At 37.0% G+C, this 16,455-nt stretch overlaps 5 protein-coding genes and 2 non-coding genes across 10 annotated transcripts; 2 read left to right on the forward strand and 5 right to left on the reverse strand.

Moving 5' to 3' along the window:
- The first annotated feature begins 2,046 nt into the window (after positions 1–2,046).
- Positions 2,047–3,264, forward strand: LOC111006091 (expansin-A6). The gene is made up of 3 exons (XM_022277837.2): positions 2,047–2,266; positions 2,358–2,676; positions 2,760–3,264. Exons 1-3 carry the CDS (start codon positions 2,104–2,106, stop codon positions 3,067–3,069), a joined length of 792 nt encoding a protein of 263 aa, XP_022133529.1. The 5' UTR covers positions 2,047–2,103; the 3' UTR covers positions 3,070–3,264.
- A 919-nt stretch (positions 3,265–4,183) lies between these two features.
- On the forward strand, positions 4,184–7,372 carry LOC111006768 (transcription initiation factor TFIID subunit 7). Of its 2 annotated transcripts, none has more exons than XM_022278858.2 (7): positions 4,184–4,383; positions 4,517–4,755; positions 5,224–5,361; positions 5,931–6,064; positions 6,162–6,281; positions 6,706–6,775; positions 7,051–7,372. In XM_022278858.2, the coding sequence occupies exons 3-7, from the start codon at positions 5,247–5,249 to the stop codon at positions 7,206–7,208; spliced, it is 597 nt and encodes a 198-aa protein (XP_022134550.1). In that variant the 5' UTR covers positions 4,184–4,383; positions 4,517–4,755; positions 5,224–5,246; the 3' UTR covers positions 7,209–7,372. The 2 variants fall into 2 exon arrangements, with proteins under 2 accessions (XP_022134550.1, XP_022134551.1); XM_022278859.2 differs by having other exon boundaries at positions 4,556–4,755.
- Positions 7,373–7,488: 116 nt separating this feature from the next.
- LOC148207764 (uncharacterized) lies at positions 7,489–10,549 on the reverse strand. 3 transcript variants are annotated; one of them, XM_088118300.1, is made up of 9 exons: positions 10,006–10,549; positions 9,811–9,927; positions 9,389–9,737; positions 8,876–9,299; positions 8,683–8,782; positions 8,541–8,600; positions 8,353–8,436; positions 8,156–8,260; positions 7,489–8,067 (listed from the first exon to the last, which is right to left on the reverse strand). In XM_088118300.1, exons 1-9 carry the CDS (start codon positions 10,096–10,098, stop codon positions 7,759–7,761), a joined length of 1,641 nt encoding a protein of 546 aa, XP_087974426.1. In that variant the 5' UTR covers positions 10,099–10,549; the 3' UTR covers positions 7,489–7,758. The 3 variants fall into 3 exon arrangements, with proteins under 3 accessions (XP_087974426.1, XP_087974424.1, XP_087974425.1); XM_088118298.1 differs by having other exon boundaries at positions 8,876–9,335; positions 9,419–9,737; positions 10,006–10,548; XM_088118299.1 differs by having other exon boundaries at positions 9,419–9,737; positions 10,006–10,543.
- On the reverse strand, positions 10,489–10,560 carry TRNAK-UUU (transfer RNA lysine (anticodon UUU)). The gene has a single exon. It is a non-coding gene; the product is annotated as a tRNA-Lys (tRNA).
- Positions 10,561–10,648: 88 nt separating this feature from the next.
- On the reverse strand, positions 10,649–10,720 carry TRNAK-UUU (transfer RNA lysine (anticodon UUU)). Its single transcript has one exon. It is a non-coding gene; the product is annotated as a tRNA-Lys (tRNA).
- A 427-nt stretch (positions 10,721–11,147) lies between these two features.
- Positions 11,148–12,638, reverse strand: LOC111006769 (16 kDa phloem protein 1). Its single transcript, XM_022278860.2, has 5 exons — positions 12,346–12,638; positions 12,046–12,111; positions 11,764–11,902; positions 11,536–11,671; positions 11,148–11,454 (listed from the first exon to the last, which is right to left on the reverse strand). The coding sequence occupies exons 1-5, from the start codon at positions 12,410–12,412 to the stop codon at positions 11,401–11,403; spliced, it is 462 nt and encodes a 153-aa protein (XP_022134552.1). The 5' UTR covers positions 12,413–12,638; the 3' UTR covers positions 11,148–11,400.
- Positions 12,639–13,100: 462 nt separating this feature from the next.
- On the reverse strand, positions 13,101–15,861 carry LOC148207765 (receptor-like cytoplasmic kinase 176; the record flags this gene model as incomplete). Its single annotated transcript, XM_088118301.1, has 6 exons — positions 13,101–13,875; positions 14,215–14,338; positions 14,428–14,570; positions 14,699–14,834; positions 15,011–15,336; positions 15,819–15,861. Coding segments are annotated over 6 exons (1,209 nt in total), but the record flags the coding sequence as incomplete, so codon positions are not given.
- Between the last annotated feature and the right edge of the window lie 594 nt (positions 15,862–16,455).

Genomic DNA, 16,455 nt, shown 5'->3' on the forward strand with positions numbered 1-16,455 from the left:
AGAATCCAATGCCCCAAAAACCTAAGGGTTCCTTCGTAAGGTTCACCCTATATATATAATGGAACTCATTAATATAAAATAATTGTTACACTTCCAGAAATATATTGAATATATTGTCGTGTTGAAATCATGATTAAAAAAATGAGATTGAAAATAAAATAGAAAGATGAAAATAGTCCCTTTTTAAGGGTTAAGATTCGTTCAAAAGGGGTGTGAACTTAAAACCCAATCCAACAAGATTACGTTTTCAATATATTATTGTTTGAACAAACACTACATAATCAAGAAACCAACCTCTTACATACATGTTTACAAATACATATTTGGGTTGAAGTATTAAAAGTGTGATCATGTTAAATTAAAATGGTAAATCTCTAACTAGATCTAATCAAAATAAGTTTGTTTACATGAATTTCCATTATTACTTAACGTTGAAATTAATTAGAGTTAGTAATCAAATCTTTAAAAAAAAATAGTCCCAATGAAACAAGTTTGGTATGATAATGATATCATGATTTCATGCTTCATCATAGGATATATCTTGAATGATGTATAAGGTAGTTAGATAATTAATATGGTGGTTAGCCTTAATCAAGTCTGCTTCAAGGGCGAGCGAGAAATGACTAATGATTTGAGTTTAATACATAGCGGGGAAGCAAGCAACCTCCAATTATATCCAAAGATATTTGATCATATATATACTTTTGCTTCTTTGTGACACTTGAGTCTAGAGATTCATACAATTATTCCAACTAGATAGACACTCCATCTCTAAATATATATATTCACACCTCCAATCAATTAGATTTCTTTTAGGGGAATATTATCATAAAAATAGTAACAACTATATATGGAGGGATTGATTGAGTGTATGCATCATACCTCTATCTAGGACAATGTATATCTCTAAAATTAATATTTGAAATCTTTAACAAACTTCAAAAGTAAGAATAAATACATTAACATTTATTGAAAATCAAATTGCGTATTTGAAATCTTTAATAAACTTCAAGAATAAAAATAGATACATTAACATACATTTTACTGGGTCTCAAATTTCGTATTGCTACACTTACATTGCCCACGATATTGAAATTTGTAAATTATATCTCTCCTTTATTTTTTATCAAATATTTAGTTAATAAGTGACCTCAAATATATTCTAACCCGCACATCTTCTTTATTTACTATTTATTCAAGATGTAGTATTAACTAGCTCAATTTCTCAAGATTTAACCAAATATCGGTTTACTTATTATTTATTTACTATTTATTCAATATGTAGTACCGATTAGCTCAATCCCTCAAGATTTAACCAAATATGGTTTTACTTATTTGAGGAAAATTTTGAAATTGAATATGGGACCGGGTAATAGAGTAAAAAGAATTTAATTTAGGTTGAGAAAGTTTAGGTTTGGGATGGCAAATAATAATATAATTCACATAGTCACATGCAAGGGAGAGGTTTAATGGAAGTCAAACAAAGAGGTCGGTGAATTGTCGTTGGGAAGTCAAACCAAAGCTCTAACCTGATGACGTGGATGATTTAGTAGATCTGGTTGGTGGATGGATTAAACACTCTGCCACGTCACTTCCCAATCCTTAATGCAAAACCAGTAAAGCGCACCGTCTTGTGCCGTCCCAACTGTTTCCAATTCAACTCCCCGTTACGTTATCCTCCTTTCTTCTTAATACTTCTAATTTTCATTATTTTTCTTTTTCTGCAACGTATTTCTATTTTTATACACAAATTTCCACGCTCTCCCTCTCTCCTGTGACTATATTTAATAGGTACTGCAACTCTGCAATGATTAAACTTTATATATCTTCCAAAACATATTTGGTATTACATTAATTCATATATATGATTAATTAATTAATTAATTAATTAATATCCCAATATTGTAAAAGCCTTCCACATGAAGCTCGAACTAGAATAATTACCGCACCTTGTAAATCAAGTTAAAGTCATTAATTCTTTTTTTTTTTTAACTCCTCTTTCTTCCACTCCTATAAATAGCCCTTCACCCTCTTCGTCTTCCTCAATTCCTCAATCTTTCATTCGAAAGTTAAAATCTTTGTGCTCCAACAGCGAGGTGGGCAATGGCGGCAACTATTTCAAGAAATTCAGTGATATTATTGTCTGTGTTGGTAATTATAATGTCGTTAGTTGTGGAAGGCAGAGTTGCGGGAAGTTTCAGCAGTGGGCCGTGGCAGAGCGCCCACGCCACATTCTACGGTGGCAGTGACGCCTCTGGCACTATGGGTATATTAAAATATTTTATTTTTAAATCTCTTTTCAGAAACATTGATAATAATATATTGGATTTATGAGGATTTTGACTGGAAATTGACAGGTGGGGCGTGCGGTTATGGGAATCTGTACAGCCAGGGGTACGGCGTGAACACGGCGGCGCTGAGTACGGCCCTGTTTAACGACGGCGTCAGCTGCGGGGCGTGCTTTGAGATCAAGTGTGTGAACGACCCGCAATGGTGCCACGCTGGTAACCCCTCCATCTTTGTGACGGCAACCAATTTTTGTCCGCCGAATTACGCTCTGCCCAATGACAATGGCGGCTGGTGCAACCCTCCCCGCCCTCATTTTGACCTTTCCATGCCCATGTTCCTCAAGATAGCCGAGTATCGCGCCGGAATCGTCCCAGTCTCATTTCGTCGGTACGTTACAGTTCACCACTCAACTGATTAACATATCTATCTAATTAAAAAAAATTAACTTATTTATGATTTTGGTATCGCAGCGTGGCGTGCCGGAAGGAGGGAGGGATGAGGTTCACGATCAACGGGTTCAAATACTTCAACTTGGTTTTGATCAGCAACGTGGCGGGTGCAGGGGATATCGTGAGCGCGAGCATAAAGGGGGCGAATACAGGGTGGATGAGGATGACACGTAATTGGGGTCAAAACTGGCAGTCAAACGCCGTTTTGGTGGGCCAGTCCCTGTCCTTCTCCGTCAAAGCAAGCGACGGCCGGACTTCCACTTCATGGAACATCGTCCCTTCTGATTGGCAGTTCGGTCAAACTTTCGCCGGCACTAATTTCAGATTCTAACCATCTCATCTACCTTTCAATATTAAGTTAATTATAATGGTCATCAACAATGTTATATATATATATATATATCATAATTACCAAATATTATATATATTTTAAAGTATGAGTGTTGCTTGTGACAATATCGTGACAATATTTACATTTATGTAAAAAGAATTGCTACAAATAAAATAGAAATAGTCATATGGATTATGGGCCTGTTTTATTAACCAGAAGGTTCAAACTTTTGGAACATTCACTATCTCAAAAAATCACTGCAATTACTTAGCGAGTGCAATTTTAGCCTCAAGCGTTCATTATTAAATTGTCTACACAAATGTCAACTTTTTTAAGATACTTTTTAAATATGTGACCCTGGCCTAAGATATCTCTAAATTTGTTTTGTAATATTATAAAATAAGAAAAAATAGATAACATTTTTTTAACATTTTATTATTTATCCGATGATTTTTTTTTTGCTCAATTTTATAAAACTAAAAATATAAGGATAAAACTTACAAAAACATTGATCCCATCCAATGTAACGATATTATAAAATTTTAATTAACTAATTAAAATCAAAATTAAACATTATTAAAAAAACTAGTTTAAAACGTTTGGTTGTGATATTTGAACTTAGTTTATATTTGGTTCGTGAATTTAAAAATTCATCACTTCTGTCCTTGAAATTTGAATTTAGTTTCAATTAGACTCTTACCAAAAGTGACATATTTGATGAAGTTTTAATGTAATTTATAATTCGAACTCAATGATATTTTTCATTCTCTTTTGCACAAATAACAAAGTATAGTTAATATTTTTTCAAGCAAAAAAAACGAAATATAATTAATACATGTCAACAGTACTATCATTTTGAATGGTTGACTCAATTTTGATATAAATTATAGATTAGAAATTAAATTCCAATTTCATGAATCTTTAGAAATCAAATTCTTAGGAAGTAATTAAAAACTAAATTTAGACTTAAAATGGAACAAATATTATTTTGAAACTTAAAATTAAATTTAAAGTCTTTTTTTTAATAACTCAGTGAGCCGAAGCAAGTAAAAATCCGGGGATGAAAAATGTAGTTTAGCCGACCTTTATTAAGCGGGATGAATTTTCGGAAACTCATTATATATATTATGCGTCCCTCCCCCGCGCCATCGGTATTTCCCCTTCTCTTGCAGAGCTTTCCCGTCGATTCGGCTCTCGCCGGCGCCGATTATCTAAAGATCGGAAGGGTTTTTTCTATTTGGTACGAGGGCTGTTGAAGGCTCATACCACTGCGATAGAATACTTCACACTAAACACAACCTTCGAGCGTGGAAGGTAATCAATTATTGTCTTCAAATTTAATCAATACCATGAATTGAATGAATTTTTGTTTCATAGACCCATTTGTGTCCTGATTTGACGACCCAAAAGGTACTATTTTTCACAACACCCGTCTATACGTTTTCAGCTTTTTCGAAGATTAGATTAAAAAAGGTTCAGAACACAGGATTTCATTAAATGAAAAATTGAATCCCGTCATGCAATTTCGGAGAGACTCTGCATCCACGAGGCTAAGGTGAAGATCGAGGGAGTTCTTCTTCTGATACCAGATTGTGCATTTGAGTGAACACTGAAGCTCGAGGGCTGGTGGAGGCTTCTTATGAGACCAGACGTGAAAGCTGACACCAGAAAGTAGTGAAGAGACAGGTATTTTTCTTCTCATGCCATCGCGTAAGGATATTTTGCTCGATAATCGATATGTGCTTTATTTTTCTCTCCTTTTCTTATTACGTATGGGTTTTGTTAAATCTGAGTCATTGATCGTTAGATACGAAGAGTTTGATTAGAGTTAAATCTCTTTCACTGCCCTTGGAGTTATGAACATTCCAACTTTTTGATTGGTGGCTGTTGCTAATTGGGATGTTTATTGGTTGGACTGTTTACTTTGTTGTTTCTCTTAGGAGCGATATTGTATTATTGGTGTGTTCCACCTTTAAGTTTATGTGTGTTGAAATTTTTGGGTCATATTCCTTCTCAAACTATCGCCATATCTTATGATGAATGGAAGTTGTTCTCTAAAGAAGTCGTTAAAGTACTGCAACATTATCTTTTTTTTTTTTTTGGCCATTCTTATGCGCCTGGTTTCATTTATGATAGTTGTTCTTTGTGCTTCAGTTTTATTGATTTAGACTGAAGTTATGGAGGAGCAGTTTGTACTCAGGGTTCCACCTTCTGTTGCTGAGCGAATTGAACGTTTACTAAATGAAAATGCTTCTTCATCTGAAGATGGCTCATTGGATTTGTCATTCTCTGGTAAAATAACTTATCCAATTATATTATGATGCTGTCTTCCTGATCTATGCACTTTCCATTACATTTGCGGTGATGTTGTATGAATGGAAGATCTTTTAGGCTCTTGGACAGATTGGCTTTATAGGCTCTTAAAGAAGCAAAAGTAATTTCTCATACAAAGCACACTTTTTTTTTTAACGTTGACATTTTATTAATCGCCTGTATGTGCTTCCTAGACTATTTTCTGCACATAGTTGATCTCTCTCTTGACATTTCCCTGACCTGTTTGTGCTTTTTTATGTTCTGGAGGAGATTTGAAATGTGAACCTCTGTACTTCTTTTCTCAAGGAAGCATTTTCATTATACTTTGGTATAGTTATGTATGTTAGTTATTGTGAATGGATTTCTATCTGGCCTCTTAAATAAGCCAAATATTTGTTTGCTGCAAGTATTTTCTGGAAAATAAATTTTGGAAGTAATATCTGAAAATAGAAAGAGATTTGGAAAGAGATCAAAGTGTGCATTATGGTTTTGTTTTTATTTTTGGCTTGGTTTATTGTCTATTTACGGTTCCTTAAATTGTCATCCAGAGGATGGGAGAAGTGGCACTTTTGCCATTGGTGATGATCACTTTCCAGCATCTCTTCTGGATCTTCCCTGTGTGGTGGAATCATATAAAACTTACGATGATACTGTGCTAATCAAAGCTGCAGACATTGGCCAGGTAAAATGGTTTCAAATTAACATCATTAGCACAGGCATTTAGAAAGACATGATCGCTCCATTTCTAATGTTTTATGGGATGATCTCATTTCCAACAGATGATTATGGTTAGAGAACCAAGTGACCCTGCTCCAGAATCAACTGAGTATAGACATGGTCTGACCCCTCCTATGAGGGATGCCCGAAAACGTAGATTCCGAAGAGAGCCAGATTTAAATGTATGATCTTCTTATCTCTCTTACTATCCTGGATGTAGGATTTTTTTGTGAGTGGAAATAAATTGCTGTACTGAAATTATAATTCATTGAGATTTCTACTTCTATACAATGAGTAGGTAGTTGGGAGATAAATTATTGAAGGATGCTAGTACAATCTACAATATAGTTTGTGCTACATATGCGCATCGTATATAGAATAAGTTGACATTAATTTCTTTATCTTATTGGTCAACAACAATATCTTAAGCTCTTTTCAATACCAACCTCATTCAATAGTTTCTCAATACTCGAAATATCTTTTCAAGAAGTAGTCAGTCATATCCTTGCATTCGTTGAGCACTACAAAATTTGTTGCATTTACTAAATGCCTTCTGACTCTTACATACTGATTCTTTTTCCTGTTTTTTCTTTCTCTTTTTGGCAGCCTGAGCTTGTACGACGTGTGGAGAAAGACTTACTGAACATCATGGCAGGAGGAGCTACCGAAAATGTGGATATCCTTAATAATTTTTCAGTTTCATTTGTGTTTTAAAGTCATTACCATGTTAAGTTATGAAACATGTACCCATCCCCATTCCAACCTGCACCAGGAGCTAATAATTATGGCTGATTGAGAATCATTTTAATTAGCAGTCACAAAATTCTTGATTGAAAGACGTATGGCAACAGGAAAATGACAATTGCTAGTTGAGGCAATTGTCTTGTTTTTGACATGAGTTATGATGTGGTGCAATTAAACTTGAAAAGTTCCTTGACTGAGCATTCTCACATGTTGGAGTGGCTGAGCAACAGAATGATAGAGATAATCATGCAAGTGCAAAGCCTGCATCCGCACCTGCAACAAAGCCTGATGTGATGGAAACTGAAACAAATGTTGGAGAGCCTGAAAGAAGTGACTCTGATGACACTGATCATTCTATTGATTAGGTATTATATTATGTAGTTCATGTGCAGTCTCTCTGTGTATCAAAGAATATGAGGAACTATTGTCTGTAATCCAATCCAAATCTTTGGTGATGATATCAAATTGATGAATCATTTCTTGTGTCTAGAAACACCGGAGGATTTATATAGTACATTTTTCGACTTTAGTACTGCAATGATTGAACAGATTAGGAGAACTGGAACATTCACAGGTTTGATTTGGTCGAATTTTGTCCAATCGAAATTGAACCTACTTTTTTTCATTCTATGAATTACAATCAAATTTAAACATCATTAAGTTAGAATTTGGTTTCAGTTGGATTTTGGCTTTTGCTTAAAAGTAAAGACTCTGGCTCAAACCTGCAATTGAAGCAGCCTTCATAATCAAATTTCATAACGAGGCAGCATAATTTCTACCGAATCTGGAAAGGGAAAGCCTCGAAGAAATTGTAATGAGATTTTGGGAAGAGGTGATCTTTTATTTGATACAACATAAATGAAGATTATATAGCTCAGTAAATTCCTCTCTCGCATCTGCATACAAATTTAGATTTCACATGGACAGCAAGTAACGAAACTCAGATTCATAAGGTTGGATTTCCACCATTTTATGGATAGGAGATTTAGTTTCACCATTTAAACACTCCATTATTGACCTCTTCAAGCTTGCGGAGCGAGGAAGTTGGCTATAAATCCACTCCAACAGCGATTCCATGTCGTCTGCAAAGTCTTTCATGTGCCATTGAAGAAGCTTCGGCACCATTATCTTCTTCTTGCTTGTCATCCCAACTGATGCTTCCAAATACTCCACTTTTGCCAATCCCAACTCATTCACCACTTCCTCTGGGGTATACACCCTTAACTTCATAAAATTTTAACAACTTTTTGTCAATTTTCTTTCAGAGATCCATTGAGGCTCATAAAACATGTAGCAGCATAAAGACACTTACTGCAGGAGATGACCAACTGCCTCGGCAGAGAGCGAATGTCACGTTTGGTTCTGGATATCCTAAGCCATAGGCATGTCGAAGCAGCATTTCCTTCTCATCCACAGGCTTCAAAGAGAACCCGTAATATATTCGATTCGTTACGTTACATTCCATCATCTATATAATTACTGTTATAACTACACGACGATATTGCTTACATATTTTGTTTGACTTGGATGTCGAAGAATGAAATGTTCAATTGCCAGAGCATTGAGAACTATCCCACCAACATTAAGAGCCGCCTGCAGGCCAGAGGATTCACATACGCCTCAGAGAAGTTTAATAAATATGGTAATACTTGTTATGAATTATTTTTGTACATGGGGGTTTGGACATTGGCATATACCTTGTTCATCAAAGCCAAGAGTTTCTCTGTCGTCGATGGCAGCCCGTGTTCGAGAAATGCCTGAAATTTTGTTAAATACAGTTAGTATATTCAAATAGGAGCATGGCTATTATTCATCAGTGTCTTACATGTCTTACAGTACATGCATTATAGAGGAGTTATAAATGTTTATCCAGAATGCTAACTTCTGTTTGTATGTCAAAAAGGTCAAGTCCACACTGCTCAACTTATGAATCAAAATCCTGCGCAAAGAAGGAAGCAAAAGAAAACTTCAAGTTTCAAGTTTCAACTCTGTTTAAATGGTGCGCAATCCGGTTAAACATACTGCCACTTACCTCAACTTTCTGATTGACGTCGAGCAAGCGGGCAACCTGCCGATGTCGAAAGACATTCTCGTGATGTGGATGAGGTTTCTATAAGGGCCAGTGTCCCTCACACTGCCTTCTGAGTCAAGCAGAATACTATAAGGAATGGGATTGGGATTGGGATTGGATGAGCTGTAATCAAAAGACAAGGTGAGTTGGGGTGCTTTGCAACTGAAGCTGGTCTTTGCAATGCAGCGCTTTGAGTTGATACAGGAAAGGCCATGTTTTGGGAGAGTTGGTGAAGATTGGCTGTTGAGTGATGGCTGGTTTAGATCAAGATAAATGCCTATGAGACACTTTAGCAACTGTTCTGAAAGCTCATTTGGTGTCTGAATGCAACTTTCTTTCTCTAATTGGCTCTGTTTTCGGCTTCTCCCCGCATTCTTCCTTGAACCTACATGGTTAAATTTACTTGGGTAATGATCAGACCCTGAAAATGAGAAGTGGGAAAAAGAACAAATGAAATTTCCTTTATAAAGTCGCATGCTTTTTTGAATGCAGAGAGTTGATTACCAGTGGAAGACATGCTAATTTGGATATCAGAAGCAGCACTAGAAGAGAATCTCCTCTCAGTGAGCATTATATCTTTTCTGAGTTCATCAAAATGCTGGGATCTGGATCGCTGCCCATTAAGCACAGACCTGTTATTAATCTCATGTCCATTATTCAACAGCAAATTGTGTTGCCAAAGCCTTGTAAGCCGCTGCTGAATTTCCCATTCCTTGTTCTGTTCCCTCTCTTTGTACAAGTTCAATTTCAGCTCTTCAACCTTTTTTTCTAACCTATCAATCTCTCTCTCCACAACCCCCAATTCTTCCATAAGCAGCTGCACCTGCAGAGAAGAAAGATCAGTAAATAAAAAATTCTCTGTTTTATCTCTATTGGGCAATGAGAAATGGGCCTACCTGAGGTGGTAAAGAGGAAGAAACATGGGGATGGGAAATGAGAGGGCCATGGAGAGCCCAATGCAGAGCCTTGTTGAGTTCTTGCTCGCCATGTAATTCTGCCTGCAACTTCACAACCTGAAGAGAACCGGATTATTATTAAGGCTTCTGTTTGAAAAAGTGAAAAACGTGGACTAAAAAGGAAAGGAATCACACTTCAGTCTCAAGATCAAGTTTGCGCTGATGCTCTCCTGTTGGCTCCATTAGAAAGTCTTCGAATTTCATTATTTTTGAGTTTGAAAAAACCATATAGAAGAATAAAACTAAAACTGAAACAGGGTACGAAGAGGGGTTTTATTTAAAATGGAGGCTGTGTCGTGGGTGCCATTAAAGGCAAGAGTAAGAGTTGACCAAATATTTGAGTTTCAGAAGAAAAGTTTGAGGAGATGAATGAGAATTTGGGAGAGTTGTTGTGGCGGTGGAAGAATATGAGGGTTGTTTTTGTTTCTTTTTCTAATGGAAATGGACGGTTGACATTACTATGAACATTGGCATTCTCATGCTCTGTGCTGTGAGAAATCAGAATGTGGATTTCATTAATATGAAAGGTGGGGAGGTGAGGGACGTGAAATACATGAACACAAAGACAGCAAATAACTGAATTTTAGGAAAGTGAAACAAAATGTAAATATCAGATACCGCCGTCTGTGGGGATCGAACCCACGACCACGTGGTTAAAAGCCACGCGCTCTACCACTGAGCTAAGACGGCTTTGCTTTCAAAAAAAAGCTTATTGCATATTAGTCCAATTTTGTATTTAATTTTATAATCGCAAAATACAAAAGAATTAAATGAAAAACGCCGTCTGTGGGGATCGAACCCACGACCACGTGGTTAAAAGCCACGCGCTCTACCACTGAGCTAAGACGGCCCTGTTGCTAAAGTATCAACTATATATTATATATATTAAAGAGTATTCAGCCTACCTCCATTATCAATACTATCATCAATACTTTCTTCTTTTAAAAAGTAGAATTGCATGCTTTCAATATCCATGAATTCAATAATGATAAAACTATATTTTATTTATGTTTTGGAACAAATTGGAAATGAGAAAAGAAAGTTTCCAAAAGAAACAAAATCGTAAGTAAAATTGAAACTGAAAAATGACGTTACCAAAGAGGCTCTAAAAAACCTACATAATCTCTTAAGATTGAGGAATAATCCCTTCAACTTTGCTTTCTTGTTTCCAATTGAATAATAGCTTTCCTTATCTTTTAATATTAAAAAGTGTTATCTTTGAACCTACTCTTTCTATTGCCTTTATGAATTTGAGGTTTGCATTTAAAAGTTGGAACTTATTGAAACGATCAAATAGCAGGATGGTCTTATTATCTGAACAAAGCAATCGAGATGCCCAACAAATCTTCAACAGGAAGGAAATTCAAGTTGGTTTCAACACAAATTTAACCTTTCCCAGAAAACCAGCACTGTAACTACAAGACCAATTGTGTAGGTTCTATCTTTCTTCTCTGAGCAATTACACATTACAAATATGAAGATTTACAAGCACACAAATGGGGCACACTTTCATGGAAAAAACTTTGCCACCTAGTATTGGCTTTGGTTCCATCCTCCCAATTCTTCTCCATCATATTCATCCACCTATTTCATTTCATCAAACCAAATAAGCAAACTTTCCAAACAAATATTCATGTCATTTTCAGCAACAACATGATAAATTACCTTCTGGGTGAAGCTCACTGCCACTTGAATTTCTCCACAGTAGTTCAGATCAGCACCGACAACGCTGTACTTTTGTGCCCGTAGCTCCGATTCGCCATTTTCGACTCCCACAGCTAATAAATCTTCCACATATATCCTGCAACACAATACTCATTCATTGGGAACTTCTTTCTAATGCAATGTCGACATCAATAACTCAGTTTTGTGGAAGAAGATCAAAGATCTTACGAGGCTTGGCCAATAAAATCATCAGAAGAGAAGGTGTCATGGTCCATGATTTTGAGGACCAGCTTGAACTCGTCGCCATTTCCGGGATACTCTACTCGGAATGTAAATTTCTCATTCCACACTGGACTTGCTCCTTCATCTACACCATTTCAAATGACACAAAACAGAAATGTCAAGAACAGAACAGGTTCTCGCACCAAAATTCTTCTTTAGAGTATTAAAATTGATTACCATATCAATTTATCATCTATGAGGATGGAAAGAAAAAAGAGAAACGCAAACCTCTGGCAACGCGGCTCTTGCGTTCTTGGCCCTTGTACTGAATCAAAACGTAAGGGTCAATTCGACCTGCAATATGAGAACAAAATCGTTTGCTTAATTACAAAGTGGATCCAATCCAATTCGGAACTCAGTTAATGTTAACAAACGATTGAAAGCAGCTTGATCCTCCGGACCTTCCCATGTAAATTAGTCATAAAAATCGGAAATGGGATCTAGAAAGAATCTGAAGAACACCCAGATGAGAGATAGCTACAATTTCTTCAAAACAAAACACAGGGTTATGAGAATGAACAGGATTACCCAGAAAATCTGTGCCTTTAAGCCCTTTGGCGTTGACCAACTTCACCTCCAATGTTCCAATCGCCATCGCTCTGTCTCTGTCTGTTTCTCTGGAGTGGCTTATATAGATGGGGATGGCCAGCCGCTGCCGCTTGCGAGAGGGCGTCAAAATTGACGACTGCACCAACTACAAGAATCTGCCTCGCGACGCGCGCCCATGTCCAATTGGGAGGCTGCGTGTGGGTTCGGAGAAAGAGAGATTATTTGAACCGCTTCCCATGCCATTAGACGTGTGATTAAAGGAGAAACCTTTTTGTTACAAGCTTCACACGATTCTCATAGTTAATATACAACGACAATACGCAATACCCCTGAGAGAAGAAACCGATTTATCATTCATAGAGGAAAAATGGAATAACCCATTTTGGCATTTTCTTCACTGCACTCTGTTTCTCATCATTCTCTCGGTAGCTAGAATTTGTACATCTCACTAGCCACAAAAAGATACAGCTCCACCCATGTGTGAGTGTTTGTACATATTTTTTAAGATCACCTCTAAAAGTATAAAATTGAGATCTTCATACGCTCTAATACCATTGCAGAAGTACAAAACAATATTGGTTCGAACACAGGACCTCTATACCATCTTAATGATAAACAAATCACCACTCAATCCAAACATTTAATTTCATGAATTTAAGTAATTTAATTCATTTATAGATATCTAATAACTACAGACAAAAATTACATCTTCTGGATTTATAGCTAAACCCAAATAAGAACAAAATCATTACATTCCCATAAACAACTTTTTCTGATAATTACAGCACTGTTCTGTTACATGCAGAAACCCGATGTCATTTCAACTTTTCCACTATATTCAACTCTATATCTTTTTCATTTGGTTAAAGCTTTATGTTTGGAACAAGTTGTTTCAAACTTCTGATGCCTAGTCTTAGTGGAATTCAATCTTATTCTTATCGAGTCAGAACAGGAAACACAAGGAGAAACAGATTCGGGAAAAATTAAGCAAAGAAACAACTATACAGTGTTTTAGTACAAACATGAGTGTGTTATCCAAACACAATCTTTACCTTTTATTTCATCTCATTTTCTATAGATTGAGTACAGAAGCAGATGGTCTAGGATATGAAATAGCTTTGTTATTTGTGGAGCCACTACTGCTGCCTTGACTATAATTTTTAAGGGGTTCGCTTACAGGGCCCCTTGACCCACCGGTTTCACTGGAATCCTGAAGCTGCTCCAATATTTTCACCACTGCGTTCATGTTCGGCCTTAACTTGGGTACGGTGGATATGCATTGAATGGCAAGTTTAGCTGCTTTCAGCGCTGCTCCCGTAGAATACTGGCCTTCGATACGTGCGTCCATCATTTGGAGAACTCTTCTTTTGCTAGTGAGGTAAGGCTTTGCCCATTCCACTAGGTTGTGTTCTCCAGATGGTCGGTTTTTGTCTATAGCTCGTCTCCCCGATAAGATTTCGAGAAGAACAACTCCAAAACTATATATGTCGCTCTTGGCAGTTAGATGACCTTCAAAAGAAGAGAATGTATCCAGGTTTAGGCATTTTATACCAAGTAGTCATACTTATCATGTTTGTTACTGATCTAGAGTACGACTATTCATAAACTAGAAAGTAAATTTATAGTTGTCTTGTAACCACAAACGCTTTCTACAACGTAATATTCGTCGGTCTAGCATTCATTTTGGAGACAGAACAGAAATAAGTGCTTCTAACTGTATCAGAAAGCAAGCAGTTTTGGCCGAATTTTTGGTTAGATGTTTGGAAATTTCCAATGCATAAGTAGATAGGCTTCTTGCAAAATTTGCCATATATGTTCTCATTCGCTCAAAAGACTGATTTTGGATACCTGTGATCATATATTCAGGAGCTGCATAGCCATACGTTCCCATTACCCTAGTAGAAACATAGCTTCTATCACCTGAAGGTCCATCCTTGGCCAATCCGAAATCAGAGAGCTTCGCATTATAGTTCTGTCATTTCGAAGCTCAAAACAAATGAGATCAAATTTAACAAAAATTTCAGAAACATAGGTTCGAAAAGGATGAATTGTTTCGCATACCGAATCAAGCAAGATATTAGAGCTTTTGAAGTCCCGGTAGATTACTTTCGCTTCATCGCTATGTAGAAAAGCTAGACCTTTAGCGGCACCGAGGGCAACTTTCATTCGGAGGCTCCATGATAGAGGTTGAAAGTTAGAACTCCCTAATTCCCCCAAAAGTAAAAGGAAGATCTAAGTCATTCTTGCAATACAACTACATACTTTTAATTTTGTTGTTCGTGCAGTGAGAGTGTTGAAGTAATTGAACAGGTGAAATAAGTGAATAACTTACTCCTAAATAAATGATTTTCCAGGCTACCCCGGGGCATAAACTCATACACGAGAAGTCGATGTTCATCCTCTAAGCAAAAGCCAATCAATCTCACAAGATTAGGATGATGCAGCTGTCCCAGATAGTCAATTTCTGTCTGTAAATTGAGACATCCACAAATTAATCCTACTTTATATTTGGAACTGAAATACAAAGGTATCATCATCCTTTCCAAACTCAAAGCTATAATTTGCTATCATATCTGATAACTAGCTCGAAGTACAAAATATGACAAATCAAACCATCTACAATGGGCAATAAAACGATACTAACCAGCCATTCTCTGTGACCCTGGAAACCTTCCTGGTTCAGCCTTTTTACTGCAATGACCAAGCCAGTCCCAGGCTTGGTAGCTGCAAAGGACTGCTCATCAATCCACCCCTTAAAGACAGAACCGAAACCGCCCTCTCCCAGGACACTATCTGGCCGGAAGTTTCGGGTGGCAGTTTTAAGCTCATTGTAGGTAAAGTTTTTCAAGTTGGAGGACTGCAAGATCTCGCCCTCTGTTCGAGGAGTCCGAGGGGTCGAGGCAGACAAGGAATTGCTGGTTGAACTGCCTTTATCGTTTCCATCTTTGCTTGCATATTTCGAGTTCAACCCTGTCCAGGCGTTACATACAACTCTTATTACAAAAGCAGAAGCAAAGAGTCATTCGTTGGCAGCTAACACGAAAATTGATGCTTCACAAGGTTTCTTGTTTTAGTTTTGAAGTTGATTTGAAATTTAAGAAAAAGATTTCCTCATCAGAGAAGACATAATCAGTAATACTCAGTACAAAATCAACCAAATGCCTGCTTCAGTTTCCCACCAGACACATATGGAAGGAAAATCCTAAAAGTAGAAACTTTTTACAAACCCGCATCTTCTAACAAAGTAACCCTTTGTTTGACATGAACTGGACAAAAAGATTCCAAAATTGGTCTCTCCAATCCAACCGTTTTATCAATCAAAGATAACACAAATCACAATCTAAATCAGAGACAACCCAATAACCAACCATGCGAAATATATCAAAGTAGCAAATAAGAGCAGAAATTAGAAAACCTAAAAGTAAATGCAAGGTTAAAGAAGAGGTTGAAACCATTGTGAAGAGGGCTCTCAGCTTTAATCCTAGCACTGAGGCAGGACCCCCATCAACCGTATGCTCAAAGGAAAGCTCTCGCCCGAGACAGAGCAGCTCCACAGCTGAAAAAAATAGGAATAGGAGCAGAAGGGGAGAGAAATGAGCGAAAAGGGGGCTGCCCAGCCTAGCCTTAGCCCTTAGCCCGTGAATGGGAACTGGTTCTGTGTTTGCAAGTGTGAAAGGTAGAGGCTTTTCCTTGACCAAGCTGTCAAACAATCCCCATTTGAATTCAATTTTCAAAAGGAGAAGGAAGAAAACTTCTGGGGGGTTGAAAACTTGGAAAGAAAGGCTTCAAGTTAACTATACATTTTGGAAGTATGCGCGTGGCTTGGTTTCTTGTTTGGGGTTTTATGGGGAAACAGCTTTATTCGTTCCTATCAAGAAAAAGAGGGGGGGAAAAAAAGAGAGTGTTAAAAGGGTTGACTTGGCAAGCTCTACAACTAAAACTACAACTACAACTACAAATCATACACTCACACTCTCCATCAGCAGCAAGTGGGAACGGCTAGATTCAGAATTGGCATTAATTTCCCCAAAGCTGTGGGTGCTCTCTATTCTCTAATAGTTTTATTTGGGTTTCAAGTCAATAATTGAA

Source organism: Momordica charantia, unplaced genomic scaffold (assembly GCF_013281855.1).
Source record: "Momordica charantia cultivar OHB3-1 unplaced genomic scaffold, Mcharantia_2.0 BLBB01000089.1, whole genome shotgun sequence".
Classification (NCBI taxonomy): Eukaryota; Viridiplantae; Streptophyta; class Magnoliopsida; order Cucurbitales; family Cucurbitaceae; genus Momordica; species Momordica charantia.

Coding starts and splice junctions, on each gene's coding strand:
- LOC111006768 (XM_022278858.2), top strand. CDS start 5,247: ATGGAGGAGCAGTTTGTACTCAGGGTTCCACCTTCTGTTGCTGAGCGA. Junction 5,362..5,930: donor ATTGGATTTGTCATTCTCTG/GTAAAATAACTT, acceptor ATTGTCATCCAG/AGGATGGGAGAAGTGGCACT. Junction 6,065..6,161: donor AAGCTGCAGACATTGGCCAG/GTAAAATGGTTT, acceptor CATTTCCAACAG/ATGATTATGGTTAGAGAACC.
- LOC111006091 (XM_022277837.2), top strand. CDS start 2,104: ATGGCGGCAACTATTTCAAGAAATTCAGTGATATTATTGTCTGTGTTG. Junction 2,267..2,357: donor TGACGCCTCTGGCACTATGG/GTATATTAAAAT, acceptor GGAAATTGACAG/GTGGGGCGTGCGGTTATGGG. Junction 2,677..2,759: donor GTCCCAGTCTCATTTCGTCG/GTACGTTACAGT, acceptor TTGGTATCGCAG/CGTGGCGTGCCGGAAGGAGG.
- LOC148207764 (XM_088118298.1), bottom strand. CDS start 10,098: ATGGTTTTTTCAAACTCAAAAATAATGAAATTCGAAGACTTTCTAATG. Junction 9,336..9,418: donor AATTAGCATGTCTTCCACTG/GTAATCAACTCT, acceptor TCTCATTTTCAG/GGTCTGATCATTACCCAAGT. Junction 8,261..8,352: donor ATCCAAGTCAAACAAAATAT/GTAAGCAATATC, acceptor TTCTCTTTGAAG/CCTGTGGATGAGAAGGAAAT.
- LOC111006769 (XM_022278860.2), bottom strand. CDS start 12,412: ATGGCGATTGGAACATTGGAGGTGAAGTTGGTCAACGCCAAAGGGCTT. Junction 11,903..12,045: donor CAAGAGCCGCGTTGCCAGAG/GTTTGCGTTTCT, acceptor GAAATGGTGTAG/ATGAAGGAGCAAGTCCAGTG. Junction 11,455..11,535: donor CAGTGAGCTTCACCCAGAAG/GTAATTTATCAT, acceptor GAAATGAAATAG/GTGGATGAATATGATGGAGA.